General features: G+C 46.8%; 1 protein-coding gene across 1 annotated transcript in view; it reads right to left on the bottom strand.

Moving 5' to 3' along the window:
- Positions 1 to 18,037, bottom strand: part of CLMP (CXADR like membrane protein) — a 119,309-nt gene extending 101,272 nt beyond the window's left edge. The window contains exon 1 of the mRNA XM_007528976.3: positions 17,764 to 18,037. Coding sequence (XP_007529038.2) covers positions 17,764 to 17,791 — 28 coding nt within the window. The 5' untranslated portion in view covers positions 17,792 to 18,037. The remainder of the gene's footprint in view (positions 1 to 17,763) is intronic.
- Between the last annotated feature and the right edge of the window lie 854 nt (positions 18,038 to 18,891).

The following is an 18,891-nucleotide window of genomic DNA, read 5'->3' as shown; positions in this document are numbered from 1 at the left end:
TTGAGGATAAAGGATTGGTGGAGAATGAGAGACCACTGCCACATGCAAAGGACCCACAACTGCTGTGTCTGGGCTCATAAGCCAGGGCTCAGAGGTGCTGTGCAGGCACAAGAAGAGCACAGGTCCCCTTACTTCTTCTTAGGTCCCAGCCTGGGGGGCGCCACAGGACAGATAAGCTGGTACCACTGGTAGATGGTTTGCAATCTTAGGTTTAGCTCCAGTGATTATGATTCAGGCATCAAATATGAAGGTGTGGGAGCAGGGAAATATCCCAGGATATGAGTGCATTTCTGCCATGTGTAAGACCCCAGGTTTCATTCCCAGAACCACATAAAATGGTATTCTGGTCTCTTTCAGTAAAATAATAATAAATAAAACAAAACATTCTAATAAAAAATTCAAATATGAAAACATGTAGGATTGAACCATTGCTTTTATAGCCTTGCTATTCTTTCAGTAAATTACTGTTATGAGTCTACTACTTGCCAACATGGCTCTGTCATATGCTTTGCTCTCTGTGCTTTTATTTCAAGTGTCTGAGTCCCCAGGCCCCAAGAACAGAACTGCTGCTGTTCTTGCACCCACTCTAGTTGGTGTTCCGTCTGCTGCTGGCAGCTTTATCCTCTCCCCAGTAAGAGCCTGTAGGCCAGTCAAGGCAGGAAACTCCAGAGTTTCTCAAGGCTGGGCAGAAAGTTTCATGAATTAGTCCTTAGTGGATCTATGCCCATATGGGCATACCCGCCAGCTTTTCAGTTCTCTTGGGTCAAATATGGGACCTCGGCCTCCTTTCTTAGTCTAGCAACTGAAGTCTTCTGCATCAATACACATTAAACTTGCCACGTCTAGGATTCAGGGGTGCCTGGACTCCCACACAGGATGGGAGATATCAGCTCTCTGAAGTCCTAAGGGGACTGAGTATAGACTCTGAGGATTCCAGTGGGTCTGGGGGCGTCTGAGATCCTACATTTCAACGAGCTCCTGACCTAAGGACTGTTCTTTGGGTATTGAGATACTCTACCACTGGGAGTCTAACTGAATGTCTTTCTCAGGACCCTCCTGGTTTGAATGCTGAAAGTCTGTGTTCACATCCTGAGAATGCTCTCAGTTGGGCATAAAAGCAGGATAGCTGGTCACCACACACTTTAAACAAACTTCAAGCTTTTCCAGAGCAGGGAACAGACACATCTGGCAGTGATGGCTAAAAGGAAGCTCATTCCACACACACTCAAAGAGTTGGCGTGTCAGGGAGATAACGAGAGGCAAGAAGTCAGTGAAGAGCCTGCCTGAGGGGTAGGGTGGGTGGAACAGACGCTGGGGCGGGGGAGGGCACTCAGGATTGAGGGCACGCAGGAATGAGCAATTTGTGAGGCAGAACTAGCTACTAAGGAGCTGTGTAAGTTTGGGAGAATGTCTCAACCTCTTCAATTCTTGTCTGTAAAATGATGGTTGACAATATCTGCTTTACTACTCTGTCATAAAGGTTAAGGAGTGACCACATGCCCTGAATATTACTACACCGCAAAGATGTCACTGGTGTCTGAAAGGGCTAAACTGCTCCAGGTTTCCAAGACCCAGGCCTATAGCAGGTGTCCAGGGGAGACCCTGCCCCCTACACTGGCTCACTGCCTGGTTTCTCCTAACACCCCTACCACTGGGAGTCAGCCCTGTTTACAGAACTCCCTGGGATGGCTGCCTCCCAGTTGTAGGATGAGGTATACTGCACAGGCCCCTCTACTGGCAAGTATTCCCACCAGCTCTGTCTGAGCCTCGAAGAACCACGTCTTCCTTTGGGTTGTTTTGAGAATGGAGAATCTCCCTGTGTCCGGGGGCGGAGCTCAGTGGTAGAGGATGTGCGGCTTATCTATCAGTCCCTGGGTGTGATCAGTGGCACCCACTTAAATTTAAAAAAAAAAATGAAGCCCCTTTTAAATTACTTTAGGGCGTGAATTTATCTAGGCATAAATTTAACAAAAGACTGTTATATTGACTCTATGCTACACCTGAGGAAGATGGGTCAATATTGGGGCATCTTGGAATGTTCCTACTTATGACCACAGACAGAATGTGAGCTCAGAGCTTTAGGAATGCAGAGGTCACATAGGCTCCTAAGCTGAATATGGGCCCCAGATCACATCAAATAGATGGGGTTTACAGTCAACAATATTTATACCCCTTTCCCATATTTGGGAGCTACTCTCTTCCCTGATCCAGCTTTCTGGTCCTTCTGCCAGCCATGACATCATCTCTCCAGACAATAAATAGGATCCACCTGAATATCAGATTTCAGGCTCAGGCAAAAAAAACAAAAACAAACAAAACACAAACAAACAAACAAAAACATTAGTATAGCCACAGGTCCTTTGGAATGTAACTAAAATATGCCTACTAGCTATCTACAAAATGGAGACCCCTCCAACTCTTCATCTGCACTATTCCAGCCTTTAGGTCCATGATTGGTCAACAATTTGTTTGGCTCTGTGTGTTAACTGTATTTTCAACCACCAGGTTCCAGATGCTACCATGATGCCGACCAGACTTCCCTGGACAGACGACCCCACCAATGTGTCTTGGAGCTCCACTTCCCCAGAGCCCTTCCCAACTAGGGAAAGAGAAAGACAGGCTGGGAGTATGGATCGACCTGTCAACACCCATGTTCAGCGAGGAAGCAATTACAGAAGCCAGACCTTCCACCTTGTGCATCCCACAATGACCTTGGGTCCATACTCCCAGAGGGTTAAAGAATAGGAAAGCTATCAGGGGAAAGGATGGGATACAGAGTTCTGGTTGTGGGAATTGTGTGTGAATTTGTACCCCTCTTATCCTATGATTTAGTCAATGTTTCCTTTTTATAAATAAAAAATTAAATTAAAAAATACTGTTATATTGAAAACTGTGAATTGCTACAAAAAGAAACAAAAGACACAGGAAATGGAAAGATATCCTATGAACAAAGGATCAGAAGAATTAACATCATCACAATGACCATCTCACTCAAAAGCAATATACAGATTCATTGCAATCCCTATCAAGATTCCTATGAGATTCTCTAAAGGGCTAGGACAAATGCTACAGAAGTCCATATGGAACCACAAAATCTGATAATTGCCAGAGAAATCCTGAGAAAAAAGGATGAGATAGGGGCCTCATATTACCTGACTTACAACTATGTTACAGGCTTTACTCATCAAAACTGTGTGGTATTGGAACAAAAATAGATACTCAGATGAATGGAAAAGAACTGAGAACCCAGAGTTAAGCTTTTACATTTATAGACAATCGATTTATGACAAAGGGGCCCAGGATATTAAATGGAGAAAGAACAGCCCCTTTAACAAGTGGTATTGGAATAGCTGGGTGGCCACATGAAACAGGACCAGCACTTGTCAACAAACACAAATGTAAACTCAAAATGGACCAAAGACTTAGATGTCAGACCATAAACTGTAAAATACAAAGAAGAAAGCATCAGGACCAGCAAAACAGTCACTTGGGTAGTGCTCTGCTTTGCAATGTGCACAATCCAGGTTTGAGCCAACTCACTGTACTGAAGGAAATTTCAGTGCTGTGGTTTCTTTCACACTCTTTCTCTGCCTCTCTACCTCTCTATCCCTATGTAAACAGAAGAGTGGGGGGAGAAGTCATTGACAAAATACTACATGATAGCTGCTTTAGAAATGTCTCCAGAGTCTCAAGACCAACATCAGGGAAAACAAAAGAAAAGGTTAATGACTGGGACTACATTAAGCCAATAAGCTTCTGCACAGCAAAAGGAACTGTCACCAAAACAGACACCTTACAGAATGGGGAAAGATATTTACATGAGGGTTAGAGAGATAGCTTATTGTATCACCACCATAAACTAGAACTAGGCAGTGCCTTTGGGGGGGGTATTTACATGCCACATGCCAGACAAAGGATTAGTAACCAGGGTATACAAAGAACTCAGAAAGTTCAGTAACAAGAAAACAAACAACCCTATGAAAAATGGTAGAGATTACTGAATAGTTCTTGAAAGAAGATATTCAGAAAGCCAAGAGACACATGAAAAGTGGTCAAAGTCACTGATTATCAGAGAAATGCAAATAAAAACAACACCGAGATAACATCTTACCCCTGTGAGAACAGCCTATATCAAACAAAAAAAGGACAGACACAAATGCCAGTGATGATACAGAGAGAAGGGAACTGGCGGCTTGGTGGTGGCGCACCTGGCTGAGTACACGTTACATTGTGCAAAGACCCAGTTCAAGTCCCCGGTCCCCATCTGCAGGGGGAAAGCTTTGCAAGTGGTGAAGCAGTGCTGCTGGTGCCTCCCTTTCTCTCTTCCTCTCTACCTTACCTTCTCAGTTTCTGTCTTGCATGCATAAGGACCCAGGTTTCATTCCTGATCAAGGATGCTGAGCTAGTACTTTGATTTCTTTCTCAGTAGATAAATCTTTTTCTTTCTTAGTTAGTAAAGAGGCAATCTCTTTACTTTTATAAGCTTACATTTGAGATATACTAATTTGTTCATTTATAAATGTGCTTGCTTGTTCACTCATTCATTCCTTTCCCAAGTATCTAATGTGGGCCTGGTGCCGCAGACAACATGACATGATCACCTGCTTACAAAAGAGAAAAGGCCCCCCACGTCCCAACTTTACCATAATGTGAGCGAGTGAGTGCTTGGGAAGATGCTAACACTGTGCTGGGATCTGGGAGTCAGGACTGCCCTTGCAGACAGGATATGGCAGAGCCAGGTGCTGGAGGAGAGGCAGGAGCTGGCCAGGGAAAAGGATGAAGAGGTGAGCGGACCAAGGGAGGTGAGTGAAAAAGCTCAAGAGCCAGGTGCGAGGCCTTGTAGGCATGCAGAGCATCACAAGCAGCTGGGGATCCATGAAGTAGGGAACCTTCCCAGAGGGGGTTCTTTGCAGATGTTGTGGGGTATGAATTTGGAGGGGGGGAGGCGGGGGACAGAAAAGAAAGGAGGTTCCACATAAAGATGACTTTTCAGATTCAAAACTGTCTTCTCTTGTCTATGTATGTGTATGCTTCTCTTTCAGTCTCTCTCTGTGTGTTTGTCTCTTCCTATCTCTGCACAGTTTTCTGTCTCCCGCTCTAATTCCGGATATTGTCACAACAGGCTATACTGGATCCGAGAGGGAGAAGGGGCACCGGGAAGGTCAAGCTGAGGTGGCAGACGTGTGAGGGACAGGTCACCTTGATTCCTCAGGGCTCAGAGAGCTGCAGGACTCTGGGCACAGGGAGTGACAGGCAGTGGAGCAGAGAAGGTGGCTGGGGAGGGGTGGCCCAATTTCCAGTCTTCACTCCTTGGTGGGTGGAAAGGAGGGGAGGCAGGAACCTATGGTGCTTCCCTATTGGTTGGAGCAGGGGTCGGGCCAGAGGAACACGGATGGTGGCCTCCACTGGAGACCCAGACTCTAGCTGCCTGGCCCAAGAAGTCCCTCTGAGTGGGAATTCTAGACCTGTAGAAATCTGGGACAGGGGAGGGAAATCACACTTTTTGCTGTTCAGGTCAGTGGAAGAGGAAAAAAAAAAAAAAACCAGACATCTTTCTTCTCACCTTGAGGTTTTCCTTTCCTTCCAAATTTAAAAAGGGAATGCAACTCAACACATCTTGAATTGAGGTGTTAGGCTCACTGGAGTCTAATTTTGGTGGGGACCTGACTGCCTGAAAAGTGGAGAATGCAGGAGTGAGTCCCTCCTCCCTCAGCTAATGCTCAAGGAACAGTGCGGGACTGCCACCCCGAGTGGCACCTGCCTGAGCACCAGCCTGTGTGCATTATCTGTGTCTTGTGTCCCTGTCTTTCCAAGCGTCCTGCTAAAGGAAGCAAAGACACACTCAGCTTCCATTTCACTGTGTTCATGCCATGCAGTCTGAGATAGACACCAGACCTGCCTCCCCTTTCTGGCCCCCAACATGGGGTAACAACACTTGCCTCTCGTGTGGTGGAGAGGATACAAAAATGACTTCCAGTAGTCTTAGCACTATGCCTAGAGTAGGTGTTCCAGACAGCGTCATTTGACACTCACAGCTGAAACGGACCAGCTGGATTTGCCCAGATCAGGGCAGCTGGTGGGCACAGGCACTGGTGAGCTGCTAGAGAGAGGGCAGAGCCTGGGAAAGAGATTTGAATGCTGTGATAACACTTTAGCAACCTGCAGGCAGGGCAGAGCAGAAGGGAGACAGCTCTTGCTCTGGACAACACAGCACAACAAATTACCCTCCCAGAGCTGCTGCAGAGAACTGAGCCCTGAGAGGCCTGTGTGCCTCATGGGCCCCTGGAACAGAGGACATTTCCTGGAGGATAATGGGGGCCTTCTCTTCAGGGTGGCCTAGCTGACTCAGAGTTAACCCTCCTAACACCCAGGAACTGAGTTTCCCAGAAGGACAGTCATGCTAGTAATGGTAGTCACTTATTATTAACTCTCTACTATACTCCAAGTAAAGAGCTAAGTTGTTTACATGCATGACCTCATTCAGTTCTCATAATCAACCCATCACACTGTTAATGATGCAGTGACAGGAAAACACAGACCAAGAAGGTGAAGGAAGATGCCTAAGGTCACGGGGATGAAGTGGCTGGGCTACTTCCAGGACCAGAGGACTTTGGGGTTGGGATCCCACAGAGGCTGCTACACTGCAGGTCCTCATGGGAGCCTTGAGCATCCTTCCCTGCTCGTCCCTTGAAGAGTGATTGGAAATAATTGGAATTGACACCGGAAGTAATGAGAAGTGACAGAGACTGAGTTACAAGGCTTATTGCTCCAAGTCTGAACGATCCCCACAAACCCAAGCCTAAAATTAAACAATGAAGTCATAAAGTCACCTCCTTCTCCAAGCCTTAACCCCCTACTTCCCTCCAATAAGAGAAAAATTAAGAATGGGTCTTTCTGTTTGATATAACGTATTTCTTCCAGAACAGAAAATCCCTTCTCAGCTTAGTCCTATTTGCTTTCCATGTAGAGGAATGCCATTAAAACCTGGGGTGAAAAGCTCACAGTTCTTAATTACAAGATCCAAATGCACTGGCATTCTTCTTCTTTTCGTATCCCACGAGTGACGAGGGAGTTGCAGTAGCCATATATCTGGCAGGCTGTGATGAAAAATGAGTCCATAACTTTCCACAGAGAAGGACACTGGGAGGGTCCACCCTGCCAGGAAGCCCCTGGCTGAGTGCCAAGGACACACATCCCTTAATCTAGACTTTCTGTGGCAGAGGGGTGATCCATGAGCCTGACAGCTGTTCGGTTAGCTCTAAACTCACTTACATGCAAAGGCTGTGAGGGAGAGAGGAAAATCAGGCACAGTCCCTGAAGGCCTCCACGAAAAGAAATGCCCTAGCTCGGCAAGCCAGCACGGCATGGCACATAATTAAGTTGCTTCCTCCTCAGGACTCCTAGAAACCTCGGTGCTTTCCTCAGCGGTGGCACTTGCCTCTATCTGCAATTCCATGCTTATGAGCTGTCTCCCCGCTGAGTTCTTAGATGGCAGAAACAGTACCTTTGTGCTACTGCTGGCTTAGAGCCTCGCACACAGCCTCTATATAGCGGGGGTCTTCACTTCTCTAATGGTTTTGTGAGTGTGCAAGAGCGAAGCAGAAAATGCTGGAGGAGCACAGCCATGCCTGCTAGAGAAGCTCCTGAAGGGGAGGGACATGCTGTCATCTTTGGCGGCTGTGGAAAGAGCCCAGAGGAGCTGCCCCTCACCACCAGGAGGCCAACTGCAGCAGCTTAGCGCTGCCACCCCTCACTTTCTCCATTTCTCTGCTTTTCTCTTCCCCAGCTCCTCTGCTTTCTTTTCTCTGATACTTCAGGGCCTCAGATGCTCTTTGCTGCCCGATTTCAGAAAACCTCCAAACTCTCTTCTCTCTGTCTCTCTCTCTCTCCCCCCCCTTTCTCTCACTCACACTCACACTCTGAGGAGAGCTGCCCATTCCTGCCACTCAGCGTGGGTGCAAAGGAAGCAGCGTTCCCCTGCCCGCCTTCTGCTGAGACAAAGCAGCCCTCTCAGTCTTATCACCACCAGCCTTTGGCTGAGGCTGCTCACATAGGGATCCAACTGACTGTCACTGATAAAATCAAGCTTGTTGGGTTTTAGCAGTCTCTCCCATTTGGGTCTGTAGGGTGCCAAAGGAAACAAACTTGTTCTTCCAGAATTAAGACAGTTAAGAAACTCACATAACCTGAATATTTTGGGGAGGGGTATAATCTGCATTTTTTTTCTGGAGGGGGCTGCAGGTGGGGGGAGAGGGAGGTCCAGGGAGAACAGAGAAGCCAAAATTGCCACAATCAGGAATTTAGAAAAAGCAATATACAGGGCAAATCATAACCAGCCATACATCTTCCCCACCCAGAGTTTAGGACTGTGTGGTAGTGAGGGGATCTCGTACATCTGACCCAAAGCAGGGAAAAGCCATGTTATATGGTAATAACCTGAAGCACTGCAAGGGTCTTCAGGTTAATTGGAAGGAACTAGCATTCTGTATGATAAATGTAACAACTCAGGGTTAAATATAAGTCATTAACTCAAACAAACCATTTCTTAACCACCTGAATTACGTGGGGAAGGGGGTTAGTGACCAATATCCTAACAGGAGTTTCCACTGTGGTATTTATTGCTTGCTGTCCTATAAACAAAGCCCTTGCTTCAGCCTGACTCTTCTCAGTGACATGGACAGACTTCTTGACTGCAGAGTCACTGCCTGCCTCCTGGCAGACAGAAAACAAACAATCTTTGGAATCCACACTCCTGAGCTGGTGTCCCAACTCAGCTGTTTACTAACAGGGTGATCTTGAGAAACTCACTTTGTATTTCTAAACCTCAGTATGTTTATCTGTTATATAGCATTACAATTGTCACTGTTAAGAGTGTTTTGAAGATTAGATAGGGTAGGATATGCTTTATAAATTGCTAAATTCTGTACAAAGATTATAAATGAATTTCACTGTCATATTAACTCACCCTATTTAATTCTTCTTCAGGCCCTACAAATGAGAAAATAATGTACAACTCACACTTCAAAATGTGGCCATGCAAGGAGCCCATTAGGCTGAACACTCATGGAGTATCCTTTATTACATGTGGATTATGCCTTAATTTTCACAATCAATGAAAATTTTAAAAATTAAAACTAAAAACAGAAAAAAAGAAAAGAAAACTAACACTAACAAGTATTTTTCTTTCTTTTTTCTTTTCTAACAGGCAGTTTTCATAGTTACTACAGCCCTTCCACACAGAAGCCAACCCTGGGCAGGCATGCTTGGCGTTATTTTACAGGTTCAGCAGGAGAGCCGCTGGTGACTATTTCATTGATTAAATTTCCTGGGCAAAGGTCTCTGACCAACCAGCCCGACCTTGAATGATGCTCACTGCCTAACATGCAGCAGTGCAGTTCCAGGATGGAGTGCCACTGCTCTCCTTACACTAGCTGGTTAGCCCTTCTGGATTTATAGTCATATGCTAACATCTACTATGAGGGAAGAATGCCTGAAAAAAGAAAAAAACAGATAAGCAGGGTAATACCTATAAGTTTTTGTTTCACATATAGACCAGCTGACAAAATTCTTAGAATTAAAAAAGTGAGCTAGTGGCACAAAGAAACTTAGAAATAACCTTGATCTAGTAAGTTGATTTTAAAACACATACACACACATACACTGAGGCTCACAGTGGTAGGACATGCTCAGAATAGCCCAGTGAAAACACAGTTATTCACACTTTCTCCCCCAACTTAATTTTTAATTGATTTAACATTGCTTTATAATATTAGAAGGCAGTAGTAGTATAGATTTATATATATATAATTCACTGCACCCACCACCAGAGTTTCTGTGCTGTCTCACCAAATAATCCAGTAGAACTATGAAGGAGTTAGAATTATTGATTTCTCATCTGATCTTTTGCAGGTGCACACACATATCATTGGGATTTGGTGTATAACCCACCACTCCCACCCCTCCCTACCCCCAAGCATATATAGAATGTTATACACAGCACTGCAGAAGCTTTGAGATTTTTCCATTATGATGGCTAAATTGAAGTCTTATAACATTTGCCCCATTTTTCAGGCAATTTCTAAACATAAAGACCAATACCAATATTTAGTTAAGTTTTCTTTAATTTTTTTCCTTTTTGCCTCCAGGGTTATCGTTGGAGCTTGGTGCCTGCACTATGAATCCACTGCTCCTGGAGGCCATTTTTTCTAATTTTTGTTGCCCTTGTTATTGTTGGATAGGACAGAGAGAAATGGAGAGAAGAGGGTGAGACAGAGAGGGGAGAAAAAGACAGACACCAGCAGACCTGCTTCACTGCTTGTGAAGAAACCCCCCTGTAGGTGGGGAGTCGGGGGCTTGAACCAGGATTCTTGGCTGGTCCTTGCACTTCATTCATGTGCACTTAACCCACTGTGCTACTGCCTGACCACAGTATTTAGTTAATTTAACTGAAACATCAGAACAGTAACTGTGATCTGGTAGCCAGAAACTGAAAAAGAGGAGAGACATACTGTGGCTCAAGAATGTGTAATAACACCTATCCAAAAAGATCTGTGCATGGGAGTCGGGTGGTAGCGCAGCGGGTTAAGCGCACATGACGCAAAGTGCAAGAACCGGCATAAGGATCCCAGTTCCGGCCCCCAGCTTCCCACCTGCAGGGGAGTCGCTTCACAAGTGGTGAAGCAGGTCTGCAGGTGTCTGTCTTTCTCTCCCCCTCTGCCTTCCCCTCCTCTCTCCATTTCTCTCTGTCTATTCAACAATGACAACGACAACAACAACAAAACAAGGGCAACAAAATGAAATAAATAAATAAATAAATAAATATTTTTTAAAAAGATCTGTGCATAACTATGTTCATAGCAGCACAATTCGTAACAGCTAAAACCTGGAAGCAACCCAGGTGTCCAACAACAGATGAGTGGTTGAGCAAGTTGTGGTCTATATACACAATGGAATACTACTCAGCTATTAGAAATGGTGACTTCACCTTTTCCACCAAATCTTAGATGGAGCTTGAAGGACTCATACTAAGTAAAATAAGCCAGAATGAGAAGGATGAGTATGGGATGATCCCACTCATAGAAGTTGAAAAATAAGAACAGAAGGGAAAACACAAAGCAGAACTTGGACTCGATTTGGTGTATCGCACCAAAGTAAAGGACTCTGGGGTGGGGGTGCTGCGGAGGAGACTTAGGTGGGAGGTTGGAGTGTTATGTGGAAAACTGAGAAACGTTACACATGTACCAACTACTGTAGTTTACTGTCGAGTGTAAACCATTAATCCCCCCAGTAAAAGGAGGAAAAGGAAGAGAAGAAGGAGAAAGAAGGGGGGGGAGCCTGTGTGATAAGTCAGAACATGGAAGGAGGGTTATAGTTTTGAACCTTCTATTAAGCTAGCTGCTTAACTTTAGGCTAAGCTTTCTTGAAAATTTGGCTTTTGCTTCAGCATAAAGGAGGGGTACATTTAGATCAAAGGTTTCCTTGGGTCCCAAGAAAGGATATCAAAAGTTAGGGTCCAAATCCAAGATGCATGTGTTTCATTTCTAAGAAATTGACTTACTCTTCACCAGATTCTCAGAGAGGTATGGGATGCAACATTTTAAGAACCATGATTTAGGTAACTGCTTAACTTTCTCTGGTCTGACATTATTTGATTCTACCTTTTTAAAAAAAATATTTTATTATTTATTTATTCCCTTTTGTTGCCCTTGTTGTTTTATTGTTGTAGTTATTGTTGTTACTGATGTTGCTGTTGTTGGATAGGACAGAGAGAAATGGAGAGAGGAGGGGAAGACAGAGAGGAGGAGAGAAAGATAGACACTTGCACTGCTCCTGGAGGCCATTTTTTCCACCTTTTGTTGCCCTTGCTGTTGTAGCCTCCTTATGGTTATTATTATTGCCATTGTTGATGTTGTTCGTTGTTGGATAGGACAGAGAGAAATGGGGAGAAGAGGGAAAGACAGAGAGTGGGAGGGAAAGATAGACACCTGTAGACTTGCTTCACCGCCTGTGAAGTGACTCCCCTGCAGGTGGGGAGCCGGGGGCTCGAACCGGGATCCTTACTCCTGTCCTTGTGCTTTGCGCCATGTGCGCTTAACCCACTGGGTTACTGCCAAACTGATTCCACCTTTTTAAAATGTCTCCCTAGTTCATCATCATTAGTTGTGGTCATGAAATGTACTCACACTGCACAGCTGAGCACAAGACAAAAATAGGATGAGACAAGATACAAGTCTACTGGGAATGTATCATTATTATACCCATCATCATTAATGTGGGAAGATGAGGGAAGGATGTGAAAATCTACTGAGACCTGTCATTACACTATTGACAAAAGACATTCAGGCCTTTTTTCAAACTCACTTTTGGGAAATAAAGCTTTTCCCTATCTTAAAGTTTCAATGAAATCTACTGTTAATCTGGCACAAATATATTTGATGCTTCAATAATAAATATATTATCTGGCCACTGTTTGTATCATGTTCTAGTTACAACAAAAATGTTTTAAAAGTGTTGTGTCAGGACCAGGCGGTGGCACACCTAGTTAACTGCACACATTACAACACACAAGGACCCAGGTTCAAGCCCCTGGTCCCTACCAATAGGAGGAAAGCTTCACGAGTGGTGAAGCAGGGCTGCAGGTGTCTCTTGTCTCTTTCCTTCTCTATCTTTCCCTCCCTCCTCAATTTCTCTCTGTCTCTATCCAATAGTAAATAAATGAAATGTTAAAAAAAAACACAGTGTTGGAAGGGTCGGGTGGTAGCGCAGTGGGCTAAGCGCACATGGCGTGAAGCACAAGGACCCACATATGGATCCTGGTTTGAGCCCCTGACTCCCCACTTGCGGGGGGGGGGTTGCTTCACAGGTCTGCAGGTGTCTGTCTTTCTCTTCCCCCTCTCTGTCTTCTCTTTCTTTTTCAATTTCTCTCTGTCCTATCCAACAACAGCAGCAATGGCAACAATAACAATAATTACAACAACAACAAGGGCAACAAAATGGGGAAAATGGCCTCCAGGAGCAGTGGATTCAGAGTATAGGCACTGAGCCCCAGCAATAACCCTGGAGGCAAAAAAAAAAGTGTTGGGGTGAGTCAGCAGGTAGAAGGATGCCTTACCATGCATGAGGCTCTAGGTTCCATCTCCAACACCACAATGGAACACCATAGATAGCACAACAGATGGTGTAGTGGTGCTTTGGTGTCTCTCTCAAAATGCAGAATGAAAATTGGGCCAGGGAGATAGCTCAGCAATATCACATATGCATAAAGCCCTGACTGTATTCTCTGGCACAGCATTAAAAAGCAAGGTTTGGGGGGAGGTTTACCTGGTAGAGTGCACATGTGCAAGGCCCTGGCTGCAAGTCCCCATTCCCCACCTGCAAAAGGGAAGCTTCATAAGTGCTGCAGACATCTGGGTTTTTTTTTTCTCCTTATCCCCCCCCTCAATTTTCTCTGTGTCTGTAAAAAAAAAAAGGGACCACTAGAATAATGGATTTATCATGAAGGCACTGAGCTCCAGCAATAACCCTGGTGGCAATAAATAAGAATAATAAAAAAGAAAAAGAAAGTACTGATCTTATATGCAATGATGAGCAAGGGAGAGGATGGGGAAGATCCCAGATTCTATTCCCTATACCACTATAAGCCAGAGTTGAGCAGTGCTCTGGTAAAAATAAAAATAAAGCAAAAAAAAAAAAAAAGAAAGAAAGAAAAAGAAAAAGAAATCATTACTCAAGTAGTGTGAGAAGAAGCCATTGAGATCTGGAAGAAGGAGAGAAAGAGAACATTTTGTTGGTGAGATCATGGGTAGGCCAGTGTAGGAAATGATACTTGGGGTGAGACATGGAGGGGAAACAGGATTTTGTTCTGTAGGGGCTCAGAGTAAGGCATATATATTCTCCCTGTGGAGAAACTATTGTGAACAGTTGTGAACTATTGTGAACAAAAGCACAGAACCAGAAAGAAGCATAGGGCATGTCTAGGGCAAGTAATCCAGGTTCCCTAGGGAGCTGTTGGGGCAGGGAGGAGAGGAGTTGTTAGTGACAACTGTCAAATCTTTATAAATAAAAGCAAATAAAGCAAATCTGTCAAATCTTTAATATGAGAAGGAAGTGCTGGATTCAATACTATAAACAATGGGGACTATTCAGAATTTGTGGAAGAAGGGAGCAGGATCATAGAATTGTAGACATTTTGAATTTTGGGGTGGTACTTCTGGGGATTGAACTCAGGACCTCACACATGTGAAGTAAGCACCCAACCACTGAGATACATCCTCCACCTCAAGAAAATCTGAATTTAAGACTTTGTGCACCTCCAGTTTTACAAGGCTTCACTCACTTCCATTCTGACAAAGGGAGTCAGCACGAGAATCCAACCTGTGAATTCTAAAGTCCACATTTACTGCATTCTACCAGCTGTCTCTCAAGGTTACAACAGAAGCAATATGGGGGCAAGAGAGACTCAGGAAGGCCAATGTGATAGCTATTGTGGGGGCCCAGGAAAGATGTTCCAGTGGAATGAGGGGCCTGAGTATCAGTGGAGGAGGTGCTAGGACTAGGGGAGCCCATAAAGTCCTCTCTCTCTCTTCACCATAGAACCCAGAGCACTTTATTCACTTCAGAGATGTTGGGTGCAGGATTTTGCTCAGTGGTAGGTCCAGAAAGTTGGTCAACTGACTGATCCTTGCTCACATTATGGCACTTAGCCCTCCCAGCTCCTCTCCATACTCGGGGTTTTCTAAAATCCAGTCAGAAGTCATGCCAGTGGTGATCAGAACCTGTCCTGGAATGGTGTCTTGAGGGGACCAGTAGATGGCTTTAGAGTTCAGGCAATTGTAGGTTTGCTTCTTAGTTGTACTAAAGAATAAGAAGGCAGACCATGAGTAAAACCTGCATTGCACATATGGGCTACTCAGTCCCCCGAAGAGCTTCCTCACTGGCCTTCTGACCCAGGCAGGGGAGCCATTTGTGGAGGGGTTCCTTCAGTGATGCTCTCCCCAGACACTAGTCTCTGGGGTACCAACTCACCTCAGGCCTTCTGCTTTACCTTTATCCTGATCTGTCTGTACAGTTCCTCTGTGGCTTCTTTCTGAAACAGTTTTACCAACTTAGAACTGGGATGTCATGAGTCTGAGTATGTCTGACAAAGACACAGACGTGGCAAAAACTTAACAGTAGGTGTGAATGATGAGCACCCACTGAACAGAATTATAGTCAGCCCATCTCTTCTCTCCTCTGTGGCCTTCAGTTTGCCACAATTTTATAAAGTCAGAGCCCAGAAAGAAGTCCTGAGAGCTAACCACTACTCTTTTCTCACCATCGGAATGACTGTAGAGAGTTGTCACACAGTACAGAAGGGCCAGGGGATCCACACTACTTTTTTTTTTTTTTTTTTTTTGCCTCCAGGGTTATTGCTGGGGCTTGGTGCCTACACTATGAATCCACTGCTCCTGGAGGCTACTTTTTTCCCTTTTGTTTCCCTTGTTGTTTTATTGTTGTTGTGGTTATTACTTTTGTTATTGATGTCATTGTTGTTGGATAAGACAGAGAGAAATAGAGAGAGGAGGAGAGACAGAGAGGGGAGAGAAAGATAGACACCTGCAGACTTAACTTCACACCGCTTGTGAAGTGACTCCCCTGCAGGTGGGGAGAAAGGGGCTCAAACCGGGATCCTTGAGCTGGTCCTTGCGCTTCGCACCATGTGCGCTTAACCCGCTGCGCTACAGCCCGACCTCCCATACTATTTTTTGACCCAAGTTTTGGTGAGTTTCTCTTCCTCATGAGCTAAGCGGGTGGCTATCTTCAGGCCTGGATGAAGACTGTGAGCCAAAGTCACTTTCCCACTGGAAATTGTATCCCAACAGTGCTGGTATTTACGCAAATCTTAGTTAATTTCTGTTCCTAGAGGGCAAGATCCCACTGGCCTCCCAGGACACTACTAGGAAAGCCTCTCTAGGATGCACTGGCAGAAGGCTATAGAGTACAGTGGCTCAGGAAGCAACCTCTGGAAGGGGACAAACTACTTTCAAATTCCAGCTTTGCTAATTACAAGCTTGTCTGACCTTTTTACAGCCTGCTTTCTTCACCTGTAAAATGGGGCTAATGGTAGGTGGCTGCCAGGGTTGGCATGAGGAATAAATGAGTGAACAAGATAGGACATATACAACACTCAGCATAGTAAGTAGCTAATGACTTCTAGATGTTTTTAAGGGGCAGCTCTGGAATTTGAGTCTCCTAAACATCTGGTGGCTGGCAGCTTAGGGGAGGAGGCCAGGAGAGATGACAAAGGGGCCATCCAGCGATGCCAGCTGTGCACAGGAGTATTCTAATACTTAGTCAGCAGCTAACTGTAACTAGAAAATAGTGATCCTCTTCCTGGTCTTCTTGGCTAGCTCACCTCTTTTCCTCTAACGTGGGTAATTTCTGGTCAGAGGCTGGCCTAGACAGACAGTCATGTGAACTAGTTAGTTGCCAGGCTTAAAAAATGAGAGAGCTGGGGAGATCACACAATGGTGGAACACAGGACTTTCATATGATAGGTCCCAGTTTCCATCTCTGGTACCACCAGTAGCTAGAGCTGAGCTAGAGTGCTCTAGTCAAAATTAGACACACAAAGGTAACAGGGTGCTGTAGACATCTACTTCACAAGGAACTATGTAGTACTGTGCTGCTTCACTCCCCCCACTCCCCCCACCCCCCGTCCGACTTTAGACCCCATCAATTCCTGGTGTTCCAGGCTAATAGACCAGAAGGGACTTCGTAAATGGCTAGTTTTTTTATTTGTTTTTTTCTTGTGGAGCTAAGGAAATACAAACAGTGGGTAGTGAGCTGTCCAAGTTGGCCAGCTGGTCAAAACCAGGTTTAGTTCTCTGGTGTCCTGGGCAGGTGTACTCTGCCTCACCAGGCTAGGGCTTGGGTATTTTGGAGCTCTGGCTAACTTCTGGTCTCTAGCTTCCTCAGGACTCTCCTCTGTCACCACCCATTTCTCCTGGCCCTGGGCCTCCCATACTCAGCCTGCCTCCTGCCCAATCTCGCCTGCACACATCCTTGACCTGTCCCATCCTGCAAGCCTTGCTCATCCCAGCCCTGAGAGTCTGTGCCTGAGGGTCCTGCAGTGACACCCAAAAGGGTGCCATAAGGGGATCCTCCTCTTTGTCCCAGAGCCCATTTCTCTCATGTTGTCTCTTCCACTCTCTCTCTCTCTCTCTTTTTTTTTTTTTTTTTGTCTTCCCCACGCTTACTGTGCTCTGTCTCATTCACTCTTGCTTTTCTGTTTCCTTTTCTCTGCTTCTCTCTTTCCCCCCAACCCTGCTCCTTTCCCTTCTCTCCTCCCCGGGTGTTCTCTGCTTTTGGCACCTTCGGGGTCGGAGGCCCTGCCCCTTCCCCTCTCCTTTGCGCGTCTCCTTCCCCATTCTGGCCGCACCCCCATCAACACATCTGTTTCTAATCTGAGCCCTCCAGACGCCTCTTTGAAACAAAAAAGCTCCCCCTCCCCAGCCCCAGTAACCTGGCACGAAAATCCCGGAATCAAGCGTCTCGCCTCACCGTCCTCCTTTCCCCCAAATATTTCAGACACTAAACATCTCCCCTCCCCAGAACCCTCCACAGCAAACGGTTCGCGGCCAGCTCGCCCCCAGCTCGCCCCCGCCGGCTCTAGGGCCCAGATGTGAGGCGTGGTGATGGCGCCTGGGCGGCCAGATGTGCTGCTCAGGGGCCGGGGCGGCAGCTGGGGGGGGGGGGGCGTCGTGGCGGGGCCGCAGCACTCACCCAGGCAGAGGAGGACGAGAGGGGACATCCCGGCTCAGCCGCTGCCTGGCTTCTGGCCGGCGGGCGCGGAGGTCGGACCTGGGTGGGCTGGGCGCGGCGCCTCGGGGTGCGCTGGGCTGGGCGCTGCCATGTGCCGGCGGGGCCCCCCCACGCCCGCTCTCACTCCCGGGCGCCCTCCCAGCAGCTCGGGGAGAAGAAGACGCGGCGCAAAGGCGCTGCCGCCTTGCGGAACACTTTTCCCTGTTTGGAAAGAAAAAGGAGTGAAGAAAACGAGGAGGAGAGAAGGAGTGAGCTGGAACCACATGGTCGCCTCCTCCCGCAGCCCCTCCCTCGCTCCCTCCCCTCCTCCCGCGGGGCGAGTTGTGCCGAGCCGCGGGGCGCGGGGCGTGGGGCACCCTCGGAGGGCGCAAGAGTCCGCGACATTTCGGTCAGGGGCCAGGGTATTTATTGTCTGTGTGGTTCTCACTTTGTCCCCCTAGCCACTTCTCTCCCGCATCTTTTTCTTGCTCTTAGGCTCCTGCTACCAGACTCCCACCCATCTGTTCTCTTCGTCCCTCATTTACACCCTTGCGTGCCTCGCCTCCTCCCATCTCTTCTCTGTCGTCTGGGCCTAGCCTGGTCACTAGGGCACTATAAAGACCAGAGAGACAAAGACGCGTGGAGGAGACAGGTGGTGGCTGCTGCCAGGCCCCTCCAGCCACCTCTACCATAATGCTGCCTCTCCCTTCGCTCCACGCCTTCTTTGGGAACAGGGTGGGGGTGGGGGTGCGAGGCCCACAACCCAATGACACCCAGTCGGGTAGGAAGCTAGGGAGCCGGCCATGCACAGAGGTTGGCGGGAGAGGCAGCATTATGGTTCCTCAAAAGACACTCATGCTTGAGGCTCTGAAAGCCCAGGTTCAATCCCCCACACCACCATAAACCAGGGCTGAGCAGTGCTCTGGTGTCTCTGGAGCAGTAGACTCTTCTTCCGCCCCAGTGAGGCTGAGGGCCCTTGGCCTGCAGCCCTGTGCCTGCACTGGGAGTTGGCTGAGGGGCCAGAGAAACAGGGTCGCTGTAAGCTGCCAACCTGCAGACCCACGGCATCACACTCACCCCTTCTGTCAGTCCCCTGTCCAGGGGGCTTAC

Source organism: Erinaceus europaeus, chromosome 20 (genome assembly GCF_950295315.1).
Source record: "Erinaceus europaeus chromosome 20, mEriEur2.1, whole genome shotgun sequence".
NCBI lineage: Eukaryota > Metazoa > Chordata > Mammalia > Eulipotyphla > Erinaceidae > Erinaceus > Erinaceus europaeus.
This window is presented reverse-complemented; position numbering and strand designations above follow the sequence as displayed.